This window comes from Dermacentor albipictus, chromosome 5 (genome assembly GCF_038994185.2).
Source record: "Dermacentor albipictus isolate Rhodes 1998 colony chromosome 5, USDA_Dalb.pri_finalv2, whole genome shotgun sequence".
Classification (NCBI taxonomy): Eukaryota; Metazoa; Arthropoda; class Arachnida; order Ixodida; family Ixodidae; genus Dermacentor; species Dermacentor albipictus.
In genome coordinates this window covers 113,525,535-113,544,612 of record NC_091825.1, presented here as the reverse complement: position 1 = coordinate 113,544,612, position 19,078 = coordinate 113,525,535, and the positions used below count along the sequence as shown (strand labels likewise).

The following is a 19,078-nucleotide window of genomic DNA, read 5'->3' as shown; positions in this document are numbered from 1 at the left end:
GAAGACTTCTAAGCATGCCTTCGTCGTCACTACAAAGCAGCCTAGACCTACCTGCCTTAGGGGAAAAAAGCGTCAAGATCAACCTGCCAGATAATCAAGTAAGCCGGCGACAGTTTATTACAGCGGTTACCCGGAAAGGATTCGCGGTTCCTTCTATAATTCGCCGTTGTTACCGTCCCTCTGTGACAGGCCGTTATAGTGGGAGTTCGGGACAACATGACCGTCGAAGAAGTGCTCTGGGTGGCCTGCAGTCGAAGGCAGTTGTCGCCCAACGACCACTTCCTGCGCTTCCGTAGGAGGAAAGACTCGGACGACTGCTACGTGGCGGCGCGAACAGAGATTTTTGACAACTTGGTGAGTGCTGGTTGTGGCCCGTTAATCTCGGCACACTCAAGCTCTAGGGCAGCTGCGAGATGCCTTGTTCTCCAGGGTTATGTGTGCATGGCGAATGTAGCGTTGACTTGAGCGCTAAGAAAATCTGAGGTGGTTAACTACAGGATATCTCTGGTTGGCCACCCTTTAATGGGGAAAGGAAAAATGTGCACGAAACGCATACGAAAAGCAAGAAAAAGGAAGATGGGATAGAGGAAGGAACTGTCTGGGACTGTGAGAACTGTCACATGGAGTCCGCAGAAATGTCGTGCAGTCACGCAGTAAGGATGACTCCAGTTACGAAATTTGCGACGAAATACACGGGCGTCCCATTTACTTTGGTGCCCCAATGTTTAAAACGCCGGTTTGATAAAGAATACGAGAAAGTGGAACAACAGCTAGTGCATCTTAAGCGCAAGTTTCATGGCGCATATCAACGAAACCCGTGCGACCGTTCGAAGTCGTTCCAACTGAATATGCCTTCCAAACTCACCGGCTACATTTCGTTAATTGCAATGTGTGCCGTAAAATGATCAATCCAATATTTTGCTTGTGATTTTTCTTGATTAACAGATCATGCATTTCTATTTTTCGTTCGAGTAACGTCTGCCCATTCGAGTAATCTATCTCAAGGACTACAATTACGCTATCTGCCACACATGGCGCGATTTTGTATTGCGTGAAAAAAGTTTATACTTGAAGGCGTCTGTGGTACAATGTTCAGAGAAGAATCTCATTTGGCAGTATACATGTAAACGCGTTTATTGAGTTACGCGTCACTGTGACTCTCATTGGGCTTGAAAGACAAGCGAACACGGATACCTAGACGTAGCTTTGTTTTGGGCCCAGAGTGACTCCTTGGTATGAAGTACAATTGAGATTTCTTCTTTATTTAAAAGTGATCTCGGTGCCTTAGGCAGTCTTTCACCTAACTGAGGATACGATGTTCATGTCTCGCAGAGCTTCGAGAGCCTAGAGGTCTGCGCCAAGGTGCTATACCAAGTGGGGCTTTCCCGGAGTTCCCTGGACCAGTTGTTCGGTTTCAGCGTCGAAGCGGAGTTGGTGGAGAACACAGATCACCAGGACGAACTCTGCGTGTACGTCAGTAGGGTGGAGGAAGGAAGTCTGGCACATCAACAGGGTGAGTGACTCACTTGCCAAGGTTGAAGACTGGGCGTGTTGGTACGACATACTAGAGGTTCGAGTGCGCAACATTTTGACGAGACGCGCAGAAGAGAAACACACTCTTCTGTGTGTCTCGTCAAAATGTTGAGCGATCCAACCTCTAATAAAGTGACTGACGCTTTCAGTAACTCTCCGTCGGCGCGTTGACGGCCTGCAGACGTTCACCTGAAGATCGGCAAAAACCTTTCGTTCGACATGCAGTTTTGTCTGTCATCGTACAAACGACTCGGGGTGTCGAAACGTTTAGAACCTACGCATTGGATGGGACGAAGATGGTACGTACACTAAAAGGCGACACTGGATCAGCTTATAAAGTTATCCGTTCCTTCAAAACAACATTTGTTATCAGTGGAGAAAATGAACTATTGTTTATTTAATTTCCCGCCCAAACTGGGGGAAATAATCGCGCGCCAGTGTGACGTCACTGATTTCAAATCATATTTTTTTTTTCGTATTTGGACCATCTTATATGTCCGGGAAGAACTTCTGGAAGTGGCCACGACAAGACTTCTGGCTACTTTAGAAGGCATTACCAATCCGACATGCAGTATGGTCTAGAGCAGCCGCTGTTGAAATCGCTGACGTGTTAGGAAGCCATACGTAACATGCACGGTAGTTTCGGTATTTCGCATCAGTGTCGCTTCCAGCTTTGCACGTCTCGCCTAATAGTGCGTCTGTACCGTGCTAACTTAAACCCTCTATCGTAATAATGTACACCGTTTAAATTGATTGTGGGTGCAATTTTGTCTACAACTCACATCCTTGCACCCTGTTGGGTGTAGGGATGTGAGTTACACCCTTTCGTGAGTAACATCCTGGTTGAGTTACACCCTCCTGGATGTAACTCATACACTAACACTCTTTCGGGTGTACGTGTACCAGACCCTTTTGTGAGTAAGTTGCGCCTTGTGTGGAGTTACACTCTCCTGGGTGTAACCCATACCCTTACGCCCTTTTGATGTGCGGGTACGAGTTATAGACAGATTTTATTGATTATAAACACTTTTATTGATTCTTAATGGTGTACACTCTGAAAAAAAGTTTACACTCTTTGGTGTGTATATCTGCCACACAACAATAATCGTCATCTGCCGTGCTCGCGTTTCCTTTCTTGAAAACGCCGCGCCCGCTACTTTCCCGTCGGCAATGCTATGTCATGCTGATAACGTGCATGCCGTTCTTTACTGGGAAGTACCGGGCTCGCAGCGTCAAAGAAAGGAAATGCGGTCAATACAGATGACGCTTATCGTTGTGTGCCAAGATACAACCCAAAGGGTGCAAACTTTTCTTAGAGTGTAAGTTATGTCGCAGTGCACGCTCCCCATGCGCGGTACATTAGACGCTGGAGCGCGCGTTCTGTCCGCAGGGCTCATGAAGGGCGACGAGATCATGGTGATCAACGGGGCCATCGTGAGCGACCTGGACATGATGTACATCGAGTGCGTGCTGCAGGAGGAGCTCTCGCTCTGCATGATGATGCGCTCGTCGCGCACCGAGCCGCCGGACTTGGCGAGCGCCATGCGCACCACGGACGACTACATCGAATCCCTGGTCTGCCCGCCGCCGCCCAGCGACAGCGTGCTCAGCGACGAGATGATCGGGAAGCTCATCGTGCCCTCGCCCATCTGGGGTGAGCGTCTCGGCGCGCTCCCTGCAGCTGCCGCGATTCTGTTCGGGCACGCTTCTTGAGTGTAGGGGGCTCCGCTTGCATTGTTCTCTCTTTTTTTTTGTGACGACCTATGGGATTCGTCGCAAGCTCCGCCCACATAACGGTTCTGCGTTTGCCCACCAGTTCCCGAGGGTCGCCGAAATTTAGAGATGTTCACCTCCGCTGGTCGCGATGTCATGGATGTGATCGAATGTAATTTGCTGGCGTGTGAAATGGTTGAGTATCGTCATTAACCCGAGAGTTTACCACAGTGGTAGAAAAGAGACCCATGCGAGTTTCTGAGAAAGAAGGCTCCGCAGTTGAAGGAAAACTTGCCGTGGCATCGAACCCAGGGACCATGCGCCATTGGCCGCGCTACTATCTAACTGATAGAGCGATCGCACAAGAAAACAACCACCATCTGATTGTCGCATAGATACGAATTATCTTAGCGTTTGACAGTCGTTTACTTGTCACTGCTTTCTTAGCTTGCCGCAGACTACAGCCGCTTACGATGCGGTGACGAACGTCAGAATTAACAGAAGGAAAGGCACGTACGCAGTTTTATTCAGGATTGCATCCGATTTACTACCCTGCAAAGGGGGAAAGAGGTTTCTTAAAGTTGAGGAGAGCGGAGAACGACAAAGAGTTATTTCACGCACATTCACACGTGCGTGTTCCTCAAGCGTTTTGGAAATGTCTGCACCATACCCTCCGAGATAACGAGCTCGCTCATCGATGCCACCAGTATGAGCTGCACTAGCTTTGTACGTTGACGGCATACGTAGCCAGGATTGCAAGGAAATGTACCACTGTGAACGGCTATTTGTCTAGCCACCTTTAGTTATAGCGGGAGAGTGTCTTTGAACCCCGAGAGAAAGGCACTCACAGCGGACTTGTTCCACACGGTCGTCGCAAGCAGAAAGGAACGGAATTGTCTAAATTATAGATCAGAGGCCGACGTCATCGTCATCAACAGCAAAATCACTCCGCGAGTATCGACATAATACGATCAAATACAACCTTAACTTTAAAGAGTCCCTATAAAATATGGGTACATGGTAAAGAACTCCAGGTGAACAAAATTAACCGGAGGCCTCCATTACGGCTTGTCTCATTATCAGGTTGTAGTCTTGCCACGTAAAGCCCCAGAATTATTTTTTTTATAAAACATCAGCCGCAGCGTTTGCTTGACATGAAAGCATATTGATAGGCCACTAGGGAAATGCAAAACGAGTTTTCTTCTCACTTGTAGGGCGGCGATAGCGCCGCTCATGCAACAGCAGGATCGCCTTAAGAACTTTACGAGCGGTAAATCAACGCGATAGACATGACCATCCTGGCCTTTAAAAGCTATTTCCATAAAAACCGCAATTGATCTTCCCTCTGCGTCGTCGGACTTGGAGAAGGCACCGGGATGCTTATCCTTCGTATATGGGAAACTGTTTAAGCGGCATATACGAAAGTGCTGACCTGAATCATCCTTTCGATGCTGTCTTTCATCGTGTGTGCTTGTGGAGTGTTGGCAACTCTCTCTCTCTCTCTCTCTCTCTCTCTCTCTCTCTCTCTCTCTCTCTATATATATATATATATATATATATATATATATATATATATATATAACTGTTCCTCTCGGATTGATGTATGTAAGAACGACCGGGTACCCGGTCTGGTGTCTTCCCTACCACGGCCGAACTGCCATTTTTTGTAAACCCTGACGAAGATCGGTCCACCGATCGAAACTGTCGAAATTAAATACTTGTTCTGTTTACCTTGTAGCACCACTCAAGTTCTTTACGTTTGAAAGGTAGCCTGAAGAAACCCTCTTTGCCTACTGTATACTGTATACTGTATATATATATATATATATATATATACAGTAAAAGCTCGTTCATTCGAACCGCAAGGGGAAGCCGCTTCAGTTCGAATTAATGAAAGTTCGAACTAACGAAAGTGAAGGAGGGCAACAGTACACTGCGATTTGGAAGCAGTAGGGCATGTCAGAAATTTGGCGTGTCAGAAAGTGATGGCCTGTGCCGCGGGCACACGCCATCTTTAAGTCGAAGCTCTGGATCCGACTGTGCCACACCACCGATGTCCACCGAAACGAACGTTAGCCGAGGCTTAACACCATACCAATGAATCGCGACGGCCGATACCTCCTAAACTGAAAACAGAGGTGCACAACCGATGAAGACTGCCGAGACAAAGACGCTGAACATGTGAAGGTGGCGAAGGCCCTGATTCGTTGGTTCTTGATTGCAAGCGCAGCTGCGACGTACTTGATTCGCTGTGTTTCGCAGCTTGCCGTGCCATCTCCGCACAACATTAGCAGCTGTACAAGATTTGCAAAGCCTCCGAGATTCGCAACGGGCAAGAAGTCTCCGAGGTTACGTAGAACGGAGAGGCGGCAGCCGCCGCTGCCTTCTGGCTGACCGCGCGTCGGTTAGATTTTTGTCCGATTTTGCCTTCTCTCGCCGTTCTCTCCGTTTCGGAGGCAATACAGCCTTGTGTGTAGGCAGTAGGCGCGCTTCTCTGGCCGTGTGCCAGGCGAGCGTAGTTCGAATTATCCGTGAGGGAACCTTCTCGCGTTCGAATTAACGGACTTTTTTATACATAGACTTCTATGGAGCTTGGCCGGACCAAATCGTACAGTTCGAATTATCCATAAATTCGAATTATTGAAGTTCGAATTAACGAGCTTTCACTGTATATATATATATATATATATATATATATATATATATATATATATATATATATATATATATATATATATATATATATATATATATATATATATACATATTTGTGTGTGTGTGTGTGATGAACGCAACGGCTGGGTGGGGGGAGGGTACTTGAATACGACCTAGCACTAATGAAGCGTTCCTTGTTCTAAAGTACCGCACGGTGTTGTCAAAGTCACACGCGTTGTCTTAACGTGTGCGCCGTGCTGCCGTCGTTCTCACCGCGACCTATCTTGGTGCCGAGCGGATGTCGTCGTCCGACAGCTGTTCCGTCCCGTTGTTCGCGCAGGCTCCCAAGAGCGATCTCCGGACACATCGGGCCGGCCCACGCCGTCGCCGGTGCCACCGCAGGACCAGTCGGGCCTCTCTTGCGATCAGATAGAAAGCTTGCTCAAGGTCATCGAGGACTCTTGTAAAAAGGTACGCGCGCTGCCTCCTCTTTCGGGTCACTTACTTGCGAGTGCTTCGTTCGGCACGATATGGGGCGGTATTCTGTGTTCGCCGCGGTCGCCGTTCTTTAAGTGTAGCCTGTTTTTTGTGGGCACAGGTTCGCCCAATAAAAGTTAGTTTCGTCTTCCACAGTATTGCTACTGTGTTCTTTATACGTCACTACCACGTGACAGTATGAACCGAATGGACTGACGCTTCCCATTGACGAACACCGTGGCTGTTCGCTTTCTTTTTCCTCGCCACTGATCGAACCGTGCGGCGTGTTTCTGTGAATCTCAATACAGTACGTATCGTGGGTAATAAGCCCGCGCACTGTGGAAGAAGACGTATACAGTGTTTTTTTTTTCTTTGCTTTGCTTCGATAGTTTTCTTAAAGCGTACAAAATGTACTCGAATTACGTCCTTGCGGATAAATAAATTGCCTGCCCTGGCGTTGATTATTTGCAGCAAAAAGAAATAGAGCAAAGCAATTCAGTCGCTACCTAAACAAATTACGTCAATTGGCTTCTAATAATTTTGCACTTTACGGCACATTTTTAATATAACCTTTCAAAGGAACCGTAATGGAAGTCTAATTCTGTGTCTGTAAACTTCAAGATGGTCATGTAGATTTAAATAACTACCGTGGAATTATTCGTGAAGTTCGCCTCGTTACGCTCACGGGACCGCGGAGCGCAGTCCCTTTTGTGGCGCATGGAATGGTGACTTAAATGAAGCCGCCTTCGTGTTTCCCTCTTTCCACGAGGGGAAAGGCGATTACCACTGTGCGTAGTTCCCGGATGATAATACGCACGTTCACTTCAGCTGATAACACGCATGCCGTTCGTGTCTTGGCAGTACCGGGCTCGCAGTGTTAAAGAAAGGAAATGCGGACAAGACAGATAACGAGTATGTTGTGTGGCAAGATACAACACAGAGGGTGTAATTTTGCTTAAGAGTGTACACGATTAGAAAAATTTACATCGTTTGGGGCGTATCTTGTCCCACAACATAATCGTCATCTGTCTTGCCCGCGTTTCCTTTCTTTAACGCTGCGAGCCCGGTACTTCCCAGTCACGAACGGCATGCGCGTTATCAGTGTAACGCAGCATTCTCGACAGGAAAGTAGCCAGCGCCGAGTTTTCAAGAAAGGAAATGCAAGCAAGGCATATGACAATTATCGTCGTGGGACAAATATACACCGCAAAGGGTGCAACCGTTTTAACACTCTTAAACACTCTGTGTGTGTTACTGGGAAGTTCCGGGCTCGCAGCGCTAAAGAAAGGAAACGCATACAAGACAGATGACGTTTATTGTTGTGTGACAAGATACAACGCAAAGGGTGTAATTTTGTTTTAGAGTGTACTCTCGATCGCGTCAGTCCGTTCGGCCAACTTGTCCCGCAGTCCTCGCTGGCAGATGGCTGCCACCTGCATGCAACTTCTGGTATAACAGGATGAACTGTGCATATATGTGGTGCTCTGGAACAGAAATCAGAGACCCTTCCATATTTCACCCGTTCGCTGTTGCGCAGAGCGCGGGTAGAACGAATGCGCTGGTGAATTAGCGTCGCCGCTCTCAATGAGCCCAATGTCCGCAGTCTTACATTCCTTTAAAAAAATTGCACCTTTTGGGACCTTATCTTGCTCCCCATGATAATCGACATCTATCCGGCATGCATGTCCTTTGACGCTGCGATTCCGTTACATTCAGGTTGTGAACGGTACGCGCGTGTCTGAGCCACACGCCTTCCTGACGGGAAAGTAGTTAAGTGCCGCGCGATAAAGAAAACGCCCGAAGGTAGGTGTAGACGTGACGATTACATTATGGATTCAAGACGAGCTCAAAGTGTTTCGTGATATTTTTTTTTTCGAGGTGTACACACGACGTGAGCGCTCGTACACATTGGTGCACTATCTAGAGCCTGAATTAGGGTCCGTGCCTCTAAGCTCGCGCATTAAGGCACCCTATACCGGAACTGACGACGCGTGCGTTTTACGCAGCAGTAAATGAGTCTTCTCTACAGGTGTCCACACATTTGTCTGGAGCGCCGAATTGATACGCTGCGGTGCAATTGAATCGATATGTGTACGTTGCTGGCCGGTTCGAGAGGCAATGTTCGTTACTAGCTGAAGTCATGCGGACGAACCTGGCAGCGCTGTTCCGTGGTTACTCCCTCTTTGCCCCGCAGTCTTCAGCGCTCTGAACAGAAGCGTGTGCAACCGTATACGTCAGAGACGTTCCGTCCCACCACTGCGGTGCATGTGCTCGTATACTACATGTCCTCGTTCCCCAAGCCCACCGCATAGCCCTCACCCGCAAACCCGGCCCGGGGAAACCGCAGACCGCCGAGCAGGTGACCGAGTACTGCCGCGTGCCCGTGGAGCGGAGGCGGTCCAGCCTGGCCGGCGGGCTGCCTGCGGTCGCGGCGGCGGCGGCCGCGGCAGCCCAGCAACCCGTGTCGGGGCAGCCACCGCTGGTGGCGGCTGCCGGCGCGGTGCCCGGAGCCGCCTCGATCGGCCAGGCGAGCAAGCATATGTCTGACGTGGAGAGGTTGCGCAAGGTCGTCCTCGAGCTGGTCGACACCGAGAGGACGTACGTCAAGGTACGCGCGCACTCCTTCGTCCCGAACTGTGCCGAACTGAGCCTTGTAAGACGAAATGTAGGGAAACGACAAAAAACGGAGACGTGCAAAAGCACAGTTAGCAATAGGGGATCAGAAAATTTGGGTGTGGGAGTTTATAGTGTTTATATTTTTATTTTTTATTGTTTAACTTAGGTAGGACATTAAGCAGTATAATAGCAAGAGCTTGGTGGCGCAACCCACCGCCCCGTTCCAAAGGGGATGCTCATGACATACATCCATCCGTTGTAAAACCCCTTAAACTTCGTAAAGTAGTGACACACTCCTCCTCCTCCGCCTTCCCTCCTCCTCGTTTCTCCTTGCTTTCGCGCTCCCTCCTCGACCGTGGCGCCGTCTACACTGCTCGAGCGTAGCAACGGCGCCCACATGCGCTCCTCGCCACTCCGTAGACGCTTCTCGGGCAAAAATGGCGCTGATGCACGGCGCGAGGGCCCACGTGATGCTAGTAGGCCAATAGCGACGCGGCGTCGGCCTCGGCCAGAGCCCGCGAGGAAGAGGCGGCATTCTTCAAAGCGTGGCCCTACTTCACGAAGTTTAAGGAGTTTTAGAGCCTTGCAGTGTTCTTTTTTTTCCGCGCGAGGGAGAAAATTGGTAGGTAAGGTGGCGTGGTCAGCCAGAGGAGCATTCGGTTTGCTACCCCACACTGGGAGCGAGGGAAAGGGGGAATGGAAAGAGGAAAAAAATGAACGCGTACACGTGACTACAAGTGGTTACCACGTGGTATCTATGTTATAGTTAAATAAATGAGTTGCAGGCCTTCTTCGTAAAGAAACTGCAAAAGTGACCCGCGGAACTTCGTGAAGTTCCGCGGGTCACTCAACATGACTGGTCTGTCCGTGTCACGGTATTTCTAAGCACTTTCCCTTGTGTGGCATTTGTTCCTGGACAAAGCAGATTTCGGGCAGCCGCTGCAGACGCGAGGGCAGAGCGTTTCGCTGGGTCTTCGTGCCCTCAGCGTTGCATATTCGATCGAATCGAGAGATGGAAGCTGTAGAAAGACAAGTGATGATAAATTACAAGGTTTTGTAGCTAATAAACCGCAAAGTACTATAACATGGCGTTACGGCAATATCATGGTTGTCACTAGCCTAGCAGGCGCGAGTTACCTTATCGATGCCGCGCATGCGCAGATGTGTCAAGCAGCATCGATAGCGGTAATGATAGAGCAGTAAGTCTATCCTAAAACGTTCGATAGCTCAGCAGATTGCAGTCTTTTTTTTTTTTGTATCCCGGCCACGGCGGCCACATTTCGATGGGGGCGAGATTGCCAAAACACCCGTGTATTTTATTTTCTTTTTTGTAGCAGGACACATGTACAAGTCAAGCATAACGCTGCTCGTAAGACATATTCTAGGACCTTAAACGCAGCAATGAACCCTTTAACGTTTCCTCTTACAGTTCTTCAAGAAACTAGGCCTTCAACGTCGCGCGATTGTTTCACACTATTTGCACCTCGCTCTTGTCGCAAATCAATATCAGTAGACTCAAAGATGCCTCTCTTTTCGAGTCTCATGCAATGAAAAGCATGGGTGGGCCGACCTTGGCACCTGTGCACGATAACAATGGCCTCGCAAAGGTTGCAATGGGAAAGGCACACCGAGAATGATAAACAGGCGTGCTGTTTAATCACGATCTTTGCGTGTCGAACGGCAGTCATCGTGTTGCGTTACGTCCTGGTGAGCTACTGGCACTGGTGCGTAATATCCACTGTGGCATAGAGACATATACTACAAATGATGCCTCATGAATAGAAAGAATAAGCTCACGTGGGAAAGATCACGTGGGAATGAGGATGGTAGGGAACGTCAGCAGATCGAGAACTAAGTGGTTGGTAAGCAACGCCAGTACATCATAGTCCACAATATTTCGTAGATGACTAAGGGATGTGGAGGAACTTCATGAAGATATCGGTGCATGATCATGGAATGATAGGACGTCATAATGCTATCGTATTGGAGTCGTTCAGGTGTATAATCAAAATATATGAGTCTTCTAATCCACACATTCCACCACGCGGTATACTGTAGACCTAATTTGCTATTGAAGCTCAAGGGTCGTGGGGTGGTCAGCCGTAAAAAAAGGCGGGGCTGAGCCTGTCCGCTAACTAAACATTTTTGCCGATTCTGTATGTGTTGGCCGTCCCTTCCTTTTTTTTCTGCTAGAAGTCCTTGAGTCCCTCACCAATATATTGTTGTCTATAAGTGAACATGTCTATGAAACTCGCCAGCCCCATCAGGACTGCTGTAAATATTTCGTCCACCAATTGTACAACTGTTTTGTCTATTGAGCAACAAATGTGATATCGATGCGCGAGAAGTCTCGCACTCTAAGCCATGACAACGCGAAAACACCCGGGCTTTTTCTTTTTTTGGGCCGTCTCCGAAACCATTTTTTGGGCCCTGTTTCCACTCAGTGCTTGCAAATTTAATCGCTTCTGCTTTCCACTCTTTCCAACACGATTGAGCGGGCTTTCAGCGTTTACAAAAAGCATCGCAAAAAAAAAAGAACCCCGGTTTTTTTCGTAACCAGCTACTTGTGAGCTTGGTGCTCTCATTTTTTGACTACTCCCCCACCTTTTTTTTTTTTGCGAGCGGAATGTCTGTCGTGACGTTTCGCATTCCCGTTCTCATGACGCAGCACATGAGCGAGCTGGTTGAATGGTATGTGGCGGCGTTGCAAAAGGTAAATCTCACTCGTTCATCATCACTGTTTGTTCTCTTGTTTCGTTTTCACCGGTTTCTTTATTTCTTTTTTGGTGTTTTCTCGAGACTGTTCGTTTTTTTTCGTTTTTTTCCTCGAATCTGCGCACTCCGAGGGTTTTCGGTACTAGCGAATGCTGCTCCTTCGATGCATCCACACGAAGGCGAAGGCTGCTACCTTTAGTTCTTTTACCGTGTGCATGCTTCAGCAATCGCTTGCCTTACTTACGTTCACTGCATTCTCAGCTTGTCCCAAAAGTTCTGCACGTGGTTTTGTTTTTAATTTTCTCGTTTTCTGGCATCAGGGCGGTGACCTTGTAGAGTCTGATGAGCGGCCTGGCGTTCCTTCTTTATTTTGTTTTGCTTTCTTCTGGCTCGAACTCCTTTTTTTTTGTCTTGTGGGCTGTGCTGAGGAAATGGATGAGATGCAGCATTCTGCATGTCCCGGTTACTTGCCTGTGGAAGCCGCAAGGTTTTGTAGTTGGGCCTAGTTGCCTTAGCGACTGAAGCTTCGACGCTATGTGCTCTGGTGACGTTTGCCGTGCCTGTGTCCTCCTATAGAGTGTCTGTCGTGGCCTGGCGAAGTCTTTAACCTTGCGAGCTGTTCGTTCTCTTGTCGATTTGGTATTTCCTACACGTAGGAAATAGCGAATCACAGTCTACCTGTCTCAAAGAATACCCGCAGATCTCTAGAACAGGGAGGTTATTTTCTGCAAATAAAGAAAAGTAGAGTCAGGTTTTTTTTGTTGCTCGTTTCAGTTTGGGAGTGCACTAGAAGTTGGCTTGCGTACATGCCAAAGAAATTTGGCACCAATGCCAGTGCCAGCTATCGGGTGCTAAATCTTTTGCGCGTTTCCGTGGCAACCGAACTGCCAACGTCTGTGCTCCATTTTGCGTACGTAACCTGTCGACACAGGAACAGTTTTCGGGCGTCGTGTCATTGGAATTTCGGTATCGTTATACTCGGTCAAGAGATAGGACGGTATGACAACATTACAGTGTGAAAAGCTGAAGTGTCGTGCCTCAACTGAAACGTACGACAACACTAAGCGTAAGCATATGAGCTTGAAATAATGCAAGAGTTTGGGGGTTCGTTCTGTAAAACTAAGTTTATGCCAGTAGCGTGTTTGTATTTTACCATTTTTTGTGTGTCTTCGTTCTCGAAGTTATCTCGCGTCGTTAAACTATTCGGTATGCTTTTGTACAGCCGCCAGGCGCGTTCGCATCATCCCACGAGAAGCGTGTACGTCGGTATTCACATGTTCTATGTTGGAACTGGCATCGGTGTCCTCCTCTATTGCTTTTGTTTGCTCGAGCGTAGGGGTCAGATGTCGCAGCCCTATGTGTGCTTGCATGCTTAATCGTCGTCGTCCCTTTTCGTTACCGTGCAGCGCGCAGAATGTTTCCCGGAGTTCATCAATTTCCAGACGTTATGTGTTTGCTTATTTCGGAGAGCACTTACCTTGAAGACTGCAAGACCTTGTGTTTTAAAGATGTCTACTGTTGTTTAATTAAACCTTTTTCTGTGTTAAAGAGTGTCCCTAGTTAACGGCAGTTATTTCCCAAGAGCGTGCAACCGCACCAGAAACTACACTCAAGTCGTCATCCCTGAAAGCCGCAAAAACACCATTTTCGGCACTTCTTTTCAGAGGAAACCCCCTAGTACTAATGAAGTAAGCAAGGTGAGTGACATTCGAAGTTTAGCATGCCCATTCCGTTCATGCTGAGTGCATGAGTCGAGTACGACACCGTTCAGAGCACCCTGTGTCGTTCAATGTATGAGCTGGACAGCGAAATAAATAAATACATATATAGGAGAAAAGATTGCCAAACGCTGTCCAATGCTGCTTTAACGTGAATGCGTTGCACTACGGCTCCGCAATCGGCAGGGTGTTCGAGCGTCGTCATGCAACGCCTGAGCCGTTGAGTTAGGCTGTGGTCGTGTAGTCGTTGTGTATGTAAACTGAGCTATAGGCACACGACGTCACTATGGCACATGCTCGAGTATCTGACGTAATGCTCGAAGAGGCCTGCTATGACATCAGCAATGCAAAGATGAAATCGCCCGGATTGGGTTTGTTAAATTAAGAGGAAGTATTAGCTCGGGAGCTCCTTTGTCGATGCCGGGTAACGGAGAAATCGTTTTTGGAGGCAACCTAATGCCTGTTTTGATTAGCTTTGTTGTGTTTAAAAGATGTTGAGATGAAGTATCTGTAGCTAGTGGAATATTCATTTATTCCGTCAGTTTTTTTTCTTTAAGTTGCAAAATTGCAAACATCCTTAGTATCAAATTGCAACGCTAACTCGTAATATAAAAACGGCATCACAATTCCATAAACATGTCCCTATATGCATCTATTGTGAACAACAGCTATGTATTATACAACAGTCTGAAATATACCACTAATCCCTGAGTCGGACCTAAAGAAATCGCTCGTATACGTTGTGTACAATTCGACGCCAGGCTATAAATTCATATATCCCGCTGGTCCACTTGTGATGCTCTAACAGGGTTAGTTTACAGAACGTTGATATCAGTTTCTGATGCAAAGCTACACTTTTGTGAACTTCCTGTTTCTATATAATACATATATGTCTTTAAACTTACCATTTTTTAGCAGAATTTGTAAGGAATTTGAGTCTTTGAAACAGAACTCTGTTCCATATAGTTGCTAGGGTTTAATTTAATCTCTTCAGTGCAACAAATTTAATGAAAGCATTGCTGTATCTTACGCGTATATAAATAGAAAAAAATCGACGTTGGGGCCCGAGCTAAGCCTTCTTAAAATGGCAATACCTTCTTCTGTCAACCAATGGCTCGCATGTTTGATTCTCTTCGCAGTGCGTTTAGGAGACTGCGGATGGTCTCGCGGATAACCGACGTATTGGCATCTCTGAGGCTTTGCCCATCGCGTTTTTCGTTTCTTGATAAGGCGGCTATGGGAGGTCCACAGTAAGCTGAAACTAGGCCTCGCCTACATAGTCTGACATGTCTGCAGCACTAAAAACGGGACACACTGCGAAAATAAAGGGCGATTTGTGTCCGCTAAGCCCACCGGGAGCTTCTAAAGCCGGTTGTGGACCAACGAGTAACTGTGACGACTTCTTACTTTATCCTCATTCAAAAGCTGTCCGGTTTAATGGACTTTCAAATCGCTATAAGTATAATCAGATTGTTTTAGCCAAATTCCTTTTAATGTTTTGTCTATCTGCTTTCAGGATCAGAGAAAAAAATTTTGGGCATTTGGTATGACTCAAATGCTGTTACATTAAAGTATTTGTACCCCATTCAAATAGTCGAATTTTTTTTTAGTATTCAAGCACTCCTATGTCGTAAAAATTTTGGGTTTTTTTACACAGCATAGGGTAGAAAATAATGGAGAGGTATCTTCGTGCGGGTCGACCGAGCCAATCAAAAAGCACTTGGTTTTCGAAAAAGGAGACCAGTGGTAAACCTTTGAGAAGGACACTTGAGGACACACTTCAAATTGTCCACCCATTGTGCCACAGGCATTGTCGAGCATTAATTAATGCACGTGCCCGGCGCATGCCTTCCACAAACTCGTCGCACACGCATCGTTTTTCTGCATAACAAATGAGCACGTGGTGCGTCGTACTTACAACTCTGTGTACTCATTTTTTATCTTGCTCGAAACACATTGCCTCGTGAGCTCGCGGTGTCGTTGTGTTGGCTTTAATAAAAAGCTTTCCGACTGCTTTCCACATCTTGCGCAAAGTGTGACAATCGAAACGGAAAACGCAAAAAAAAAGTATTGGAGCACGCATTACTCACATTCGATGCACATCGTCTTGTTACATTCGCTTCTGTTCTGTTCTCGTCTCGTGTGTACGTTTTCATTCGAGGTGTACACGGCGCTGTGTACATGCTTTTGGCGGTTGTGGCATTCGTAGTCGTCAAACATGAAATGCAAAATTTGGCGCATCTTTCGTTCTCTTTTTTCTTCTTGACGCACTGAGTGGAGACGTCATCTACACTTTTTGCTGCCTTCTGTCTTTTTTTGGAGGTGAAAGGCACCAACTGTCCCGGTTGCACTTGCACCAGTTGTGATGTTGCCCGCTTCCTTCTTCGTGTTATTTCTTTACCATCTTTTTTTCTCGTCTCTTGTGGGCGACGTGCTGTGGCGTTAGATGAAGTTCGTTTGATGCTCTTACTCTGTCGATACATTCCTCTTTTAGTCTTTACACCATATTTGTTATTCCGTGATTGCGAATGTTGTACCAATTAGATTACAAAGTCTCAGTCTTTAGAAGCGCCGAAAGTCTCGCTTAACGCATGAAACTGATGCGCCTTTCATCATCTGGCATGCCATTCAGGCTGAGATGTCAGTGCTTCAAAGACAATGTCTTGAAAGTGCGAACGCTCGCGATCAAAGCAATATGTGTGATTAGCAAGAGTGCGTGGTAAGAACGCATCACTACTACGCAGAAACCGAGCGAAACGAACACCACCTATATGCCACAAGGCGGTTTCAATCCGATTCATAACGTCACGCTACTGGCCCGAAATTTGCATTCGCAAAGCTGGTGTGATGAAAGCAGTGACGTCAAAATCACTGTTGCCAACTCGGCAGCATCCCCATTAGATTCCATGGCAGTCGGGCCAGTAACATGACGTCATGGATCGTAGTGAAAATGTCTTGTGCTATCTGGGTGGCGTTGATGAAACCGACAACAAATAGACAATCGTAATATAAAAGATATAAAAGAAGACACTCCTAGACGTGTGTCGTATGCTTACCTAAAGAGATATTGGAGTAGGCACCGTAAGGGTGCATCTTAAATACCAACTGTATCTAGCTATATTGTGAATCTGTTCTCTTATAAGTTCACTTCATTCGTATTTCGCGATAAATTCACGTGCACATGTCGTAAAACAGTGTCAGTTTGAATGTGCGCTATAAATGTTGCCTAAGGTCAATCATTCTCCATGTACGAGTAAAAATTAAAAAGACACTTTTACGTAGTGTAAACAGGCAGCATCCGCGGATGTCATTATCTATTGAGCGATACGCGAGTCAAACCCTTATCAGGGCTCAGTCGTGAATGTCCCTATATTGATATTTAGTGTGGCTGCTGTCCATTGACATTTAGTGCGACGAAAGCATATACTTCTGGTGACGGAGTGCAATGCTCTTGATCTTTCAGGAGACGAACTCACTGTTTTAAGAAAAAATATTACTTATTCGCCTTTTCTAACGATGCCAGGATGCATAAGATAGCTGAAATTATCCTTACCCATACTGTACATTGCATTGAAAGCTCATTAGTAGCATTTGAGAAAGAGTTTTTATCTTTGGCCTGAAGAAAAATATATTGATCACGATTGTTTTAATCCGCACCAATCATTGGCAACCGAGCTAACGGGCCATTTTTTAACCCGTGCTTATTGAACCCGTACGGGGGAGCTTCCTGGACCTTTACTGACAATGAGAGCGGTCACAGAGGGTTCTCATCCCGTCCATTAAGAACCGCGCTTACAATCTAAATCCATTAGCTATGTTCATCTTCTGACGACAGTGAGAAACAGTACAACCTCTTCGGTAGCGTTCTAGAAGAAACAGCAAGGCACTACTGAGCTAGCTTGCAAGTGCAGCCAAGGTAGACTTGTCTTCATAGTCTCGCGATAACATTGGATTTGCTTGCAAAACAAATCCTTTGTCGCTGAATGAATCCATCCCTCGCGTTGTAACGATGTTAGATTAGTCTGTAGTATCTCAAACTCTTTTCACGGTACTACCTCGTAGCGAAAACACCTGGAAAGAAGGAGTGGGGGGGGTCTTATCGTACTCTTATGGTAAACGAGGTCTTGTCCACACCCGCTTAATCTGACTTGAGCGCCTACTATTGACTCCGATTGAAATTAGCAGAGCGAAGCTCATTGCTTTTGTGAACAGCCTATAGGGAATACCTGTGAGCGCTAATATTGACGACCGGCTCTGACGCGTCACGATGATCGCACGTGACGCATCATAGTTTGTCATGACTACACACATTCATTTTGCGTTAGCCTGCTCGTTGCCCTTCGCATTTCAGTCGGTGGTGGTGTGTAACACATTTCCAAAAGTCACTATGTTAGTTCTATTCTGTTTCTGTTAGCATTTTATTTCCTTCAAAGCATCGATAAAGCACGAAGGAACTTGTCGAACTTAGTCAAAAAAGAAGGCTGTGCTTCGAGAAAAAAACAGACGCACACACAGGTAGTGACAGAGGGAGTTTTTGTCCTGGTTGCGTAGCTGCATCTTGCTTTTTTGTGTGTGTGCGTGCGTAAGCTATCGTTATGGCTAGCGGAGCCAGGACAACGCGCACAATGAGAGGGTTCTTGCGTGAGCGTTGCTGTTCCTTCCCCCCTGGACGTCGCCTTTCCCCCACCAAAGCACCTGAACAACCTGCTGGAGCACTACCTGGAGCCCATGAAGAAGGAGACACTGCTGTCCAACGCCGAGATCAGCGCACTGTTCGGCAACATCCAGGAGATCGTGAAGTTCCAGAGGCAGTTTCTCCAGAGCCTCGAAGAAGCCATCGCCGCCGAGCCGGACTTCCATCGGCTGGAGCACCCGAGCCAATTTAAGGTGCGCACCGCTCAATTGCAACATGAGCCGCGTTACATAAATGCTGCACTTAGAAGACAATACAGGAAAGGCAACATACTCTTCTTTCCCCACAAGTTTTACAAAGTAACGTGGTATTTCACAACTGCTTCAAAGTAGTATACTGATTGCATGGTATTCGCTTCACACAATGCCGCCATTTTAGCACTGCAGTAAACAGGAGAAATCGGAGCTTCAGATAGCCCCAGCATTCAAGTTTTCCGTGCAAGACTAAAAGAAAACGAAGTAAGGGAAAAGAGGAAAAGCTAGCATCGTGATTAATTAATGATGCCGCATTTGCATGAAAAGCACTCCTATTTGTTGACTTGGATTTCAATCACCTCTGCGTATTTCATGCCGTATATTTCTTTATCCTGAAGTTTTGGGATTGTAGTCGGCTAAGTTGCTGGCTCGTGTTTCTTTCGTTATGCGTCCAAAATGCAAAATTGTTTATTATTCAGAAACATGTTTAAAACACAGAAAGGAAGAACCTTATGTGCGTGATTATAGCAATCAGTATAAAAGAAAATACTTCATCTGCGTTCGAATGACGATTCTTGCAAACGCGCACTTCTGAACATCAGTCACTTCTGTATGTTATGTTGTTCTGCTGTTCAAGAACCTTGCTCATCAAACTTTCCCTCATTACAAGCAAACACAAAAGAAAATTGCCGGCTTTGAAGACAGAGACGGCGTTCCCTTTCATATACTGACGGAGAGTGTACCTTATGTGAAATCTATATTGT

The 19,078-nt window shown here is 46.7% G+C and overlaps 1 protein-coding gene across 8 annotated transcripts in view; it reads left to right on the top strand.

Annotated features, from left to right (window-relative positions):
* sif (still life) overlaps positions 1 to 19,078 on the top strand; it is a 251,444-nt gene that overhangs the window by 218,668 nt on the left and 13,698 nt on the right. For 5 of the 8 annotated variants that reach the window (XM_065454834.2, XM_065454836.2, XM_070538773.1 and 2 more), the window contains 9 exons: positions 2 to 98; positions 190 to 354; positions 1,333 to 1,513; positions 2,924 to 3,187; positions 6,242 to 6,372; positions 8,726 to 8,986; positions 11,663 to 11,707; positions 13,374 to 13,406; positions 18,120 to 18,314. In XM_065454834.2, coding sequence (XP_065310906.2) covers positions 2 to 98; positions 190 to 354; positions 1,333 to 1,513; positions 2,924 to 3,187; positions 6,242 to 6,372; positions 8,726 to 8,986; positions 11,663 to 11,707; positions 13,374 to 13,406; positions 18,120 to 18,314 — 1,372 coding nt within the window. The remainder of the gene's footprint in view (position 1; positions 99 to 189; positions 355 to 1,332; positions 1,514 to 2,923; positions 3,188 to 6,241; positions 6,373 to 8,725; positions 8,987 to 11,662; positions 11,708 to 13,373; positions 13,407 to 18,119; positions 18,315 to 19,078) is intronic. The other 3 variants (XM_065454839.2, XM_065454835.2, XM_065454838.2) reach the window with 2 other exon arrangements.